The sequence below is a fragment of the Athene cunicularia genome, assembly GCF_003259725.1.
Source record: "Athene cunicularia isolate RWA chromosome 24 unlocalized genomic scaffold, athCun1 chr24_part1, whole genome shotgun sequence".
In the NCBI taxonomy this organism is placed as follows: Eukaryota; Metazoa; Chordata; class Aves; order Strigiformes; family Strigidae; genus Athene; species Athene cunicularia.
Genome location: NW_020799132.1, coordinates 4,894,358 through 4,898,023, shown reverse-complemented (window position 1 = coordinate 4,898,023; position 3,666 = coordinate 4,894,358). Strand labels below are relative to the sequence as shown.

At 61.3% G+C, this 3,666-nt stretch overlaps 1 protein-coding gene across 1 annotated transcript in view; it reads left to right on the top strand.

Moving 5' to 3' along the window:
* Positions 1–2,039: 2,039 nt before the first annotated feature.
* POU2F3 (POU class 2 homeobox 3) overlaps positions 2,040–3,666 on the top strand; it is a 42,345-nt gene continuing 40,718 nt past the window's right edge. The window contains exon 1 of the mRNA XM_026863745.1: positions 2,040–2,325. Coding sequence (XP_026719546.1) covers positions 2,040–2,325 — 286 coding nt within the window. The remainder of the gene's footprint in view (positions 2,326–3,666) is intronic.

Sequence of the window (3,666 nt, the reverse complement as noted above, 5' to 3'; positions counted from 1 at the left end):
GCACAGCACTGTGTCTAGGGGGAAAAGTGCCTCGATATTAATATTTTCCCTGCTGTTCTGTTCACCACAAAATAACAGTGGGGGAAAAAAAGCAGATCCCAGCGGCGCGGGCAGGGCCAGGAGAGGGCACTGCGGGCCTGCCCGTGGCCGGGCCAGCATCCCCGCCCGAGGATGCCCCGGATCCCCGTCCGGATGCCCGGGATCCCTGTCCGCCGGGGTGGAGGTGCCACCCGCGGGGACCTGCCTCCCTGGGCCTCCGGGACAGGCTGCTCGGCTCAGCACCGGCAAGCAGAGGGCAAAGATGGGTGTCAAGTGAAACTCCCGACTGGGGGGGACAAAAGGTGCTCTGATGGGGGTAAGGAGAGCTCTCGGGGTCCCCAGCCTTTCCAGAGCCTTCCAACTGGCTGGAAGCCACCAGCAAATCCACGTTTGACGCAGTGAGGACACCTGATCACGTCAGTCTTCAAGATGGGGAAAACCCAGACGTGCATGCAGAAAAGATGACCCAGACGGGTCATGCAGAAAACACTAGAAAACAGACCAGCAGCTGCCCAGGAACGCCCCGAGGATCAGGGCCTGAATGGCTGGGGCTCTGCCACGGGCTGGGGATCGGTGGCAGGAGGCCAGTCCCTCCAGCAGCTTCAAGCAAGCTGCCAGTGCAAACCACCCCCCGGCACCTTTCTGCTTCCTGGAGCAGCGCTGAAGGCAGCCCGCAGAGCTCTCCCCTTGCGCCCCGTCCCGCAAACCTTAGCATGACTCAGGAACTTCCCCTCCTCCCCGCTTTCCCTCTTCCATTTCTCCTCCCTGCTTTCCTCCGCTTTTTCCCTGTTAGAGTTTCGTTTAAGACATCCACCCTTTCCTGCCAGCGTGTTGCCCTCTCCCGAGGATGTCCTCTCTGGCCACGCAAGCCGAGGGCAACCAACCACTCCAGCCTCATAACTCGGACTGGGTTGGAGGTGAGGCTCCAGAGCCTGCTCGCCCGCCCACCCATCTCTTCAGAGAAACCTGTCTTTCCAGGGAGGGAGAGCAGTATGTGGGAAAGCCGAGAGCCCTGGAACGTGAATTAGCCAGGGAGAGATGAATGTGTGATAGCTTGTACCTGGCAGCTACCAATGGAGCGTGTTAACGCTTTCAGGAGGGGGTTGAGCAGGGCTGGAGCTCAGGAGTTGAACGCAGGCGTCCTGCTACCCTGGGCCGTGGTGGGGGGCATCAGGCAGCGCACGGCAGGGACAGGGACCAGCCGCAGTGCCAGGGTCCATCGGGGCGACTGTTGGTCCCTGTCATGGCACAGAGTGTCGGCTGAGGAGCCGGCCTCTGGCAGCTTCCTACAGAACAAGTCAACGTTAGGGGATTTTTTATTTTTTCCCCCCATGGCTTCCCTGGAAGTCGGTTACATGCTGCAGCCTTAACGTGGAGGAGGAAGAGGCTGTCTGCCCCTTCTCCACGCTTCTTGGGGGATTGATGTACCACAAGTCAGGGAAGGGGAGTCTCCATGTGCTGCCAACGCTGTGTCTTTAGCCAGACCAGGTTACCTTTCTGCTCTTAACTTTCCTGTCTGTGCTGATTGTGTCGTACAGCATCGCTCGGGTTCAGCCCAGACCTGGGGGATGCCAAGACTCAACGGCACAGGCTGCTCTCATGGCTCCCTCCGAGCAGACCCCAGGACTTATCAGAGGCCAGAAATGAACCCGAAAGGGCTGGAGGGGCTGTTCCCTCAGCTCAAACACCTTCCCTTCTGGGTGCTGGTGGCCACTGCCCAGCCTGGCTCTATGCCTCGGCCTCTCCTCCCCGTGCATTGCAAGGGGCAGAGCCAAAAGCCTTCCCACCATGGAACAACTCGGGTCTGGGGCTGGTGGCGGAGCCCCCTCAAAGCCCCTCGCTCGCAGCCCAGCAGGCAGGTGCTGCGGGGTGTATCTGTGCAGCTGAGGGCGGGCAAACCGCCTTCCTTCCTCCCTCCTTCCCACCCCACCCCACGCCCTGGTAGTGCTGCAGGGACTCATCCATCCCCGAGTTACTAATATGCAAATGGATGCTTTTGCATGGGCCGGGCGCCAGGCTGCTGGGTGTCAGGGCACCCGAGGGAGCCGGAGGTGGGGCGAGGCGTGGCGTGGCGCCGCATGCTCACCTGGCCCTGCATGGCAACAGGCAATGGAGCTCTAGGTCCCTTCGGGAGCGGACCCACGCCCGGTTCGAGAGGCAGCGGGTGGCAGAGGAGGGAGGACAAACTGGCAGCCCCTGGTAACCTGGGGCTGACGGCAGGAGGCTGGGCGCACCGCGGATTTCCCTCCACCAGCAGGATGGTGAACCTGGAATCTGTGCACGCAGGTAAAGAGCACTTGAGGAAGGATTGGGCTGGAGCTCACCACGTAGCTGAGACTGTGGACTTGGGCTGGAAATGGGGGTTGCTCTGATTCCTATGAACTTTCCTCCCTCCTTTCCCTCCTCTCGTCTCTCGCTGGAGTCAGCTACAGCAGGCAGTGCCTGGTTAAGTGCTCACGTTCCTATCGGGGGATGGATGCTGCCCTGATCCTATTTAGGGGGATGCCAAGCCATGCCCACAGTGTGGGCGCAGCGCTCGTGCTGCCAACCCCAACGTGGGTCCGGGAGCAGAGCGCAGAGTTCTCTCGGGTACCTGGAAAATGGGCACCTAGTGCCTGACCTGTGGGTCCAGTCACAGGGATAAAGCCTGGAGGAGCAAGAGGGGATAAATTCAGAGGGATGCAGCAAGGGTGGAGGAGTGTGTGTGTGTGTGTGTGTGTGTGTGTGTGAGTCTGAGATGGGATGTGGGTTGGAAGGAGAAAAGTTAATGACAAAGAGGGAAAAGGAGGGAGAAATGAATGAGGAGGGAGCTGCAGGAGGCTGGGCTGGGTGAGGAATGAATGGACAGTGATACTCAGAAGGAGGGAGGCTCCTTCCAGGGGGTCTGATCCAGAGGTACAGCTTAGGTAGTCTCAAATCTTCTCTGAGCAGACCTCTCCTCTGCAATTAGCTGGGGAACGAGAGCAATCACTGCCAAATCCCTCAGAGCTGTGCTCAGCGCTGGCTCGCCCTGACAGAGTGAGTTTAGCTTCTGCCCTCAGCTCGAGCCCCCGTGCTCTAGGGGAAGGACGGCGTCCCTGGGCGTGATGGAGCTGCGGGTGATGCTGAGGTGGCAGCAGGGAAGTCCAGAATCTGACAGGCACCAGGGCACTGGGGTACAGGAGCCGTGTGCCCTGCGTCCAGTGCTTTGTGCAGCGCAAACCGCTGCGTGTTGTCCCCGGGTTTGGAGGGGCGGGGTGGGTGGATACATCCATCGTGTCCCAGGCCCGTTGCCCTTGTACCTATTGGCACGCTGCAGCGAAGCTCGGGTGTTTGGCAGCCCTGCCGTGCAGGGGAGACCTGGTGGTCCATGCTCAGTGCTTGTAGCCCCTCAACAGGCCCCTGTGTGGGCTCAGAGGCAGGCGGGCCAGGCAAGGCAGATGCTGTGGCAATGCCATCACCCAACACAGCGCCAGCCTGCCGCGGGCCGGCAGAGGTGGCCAAAGCCTCTGCTCCACGGCTGCTCTGCGACCTCCCCACGGCTCTGGGGTGCCAGCAGCCCCCTGGCAGCAGGTGGGCACCTCGCCGAGCAGGCTGTCTCCCTGTGCCAGCCACGGCGCGGGGAGGCAGCGGGGGACCCCCCGGCCT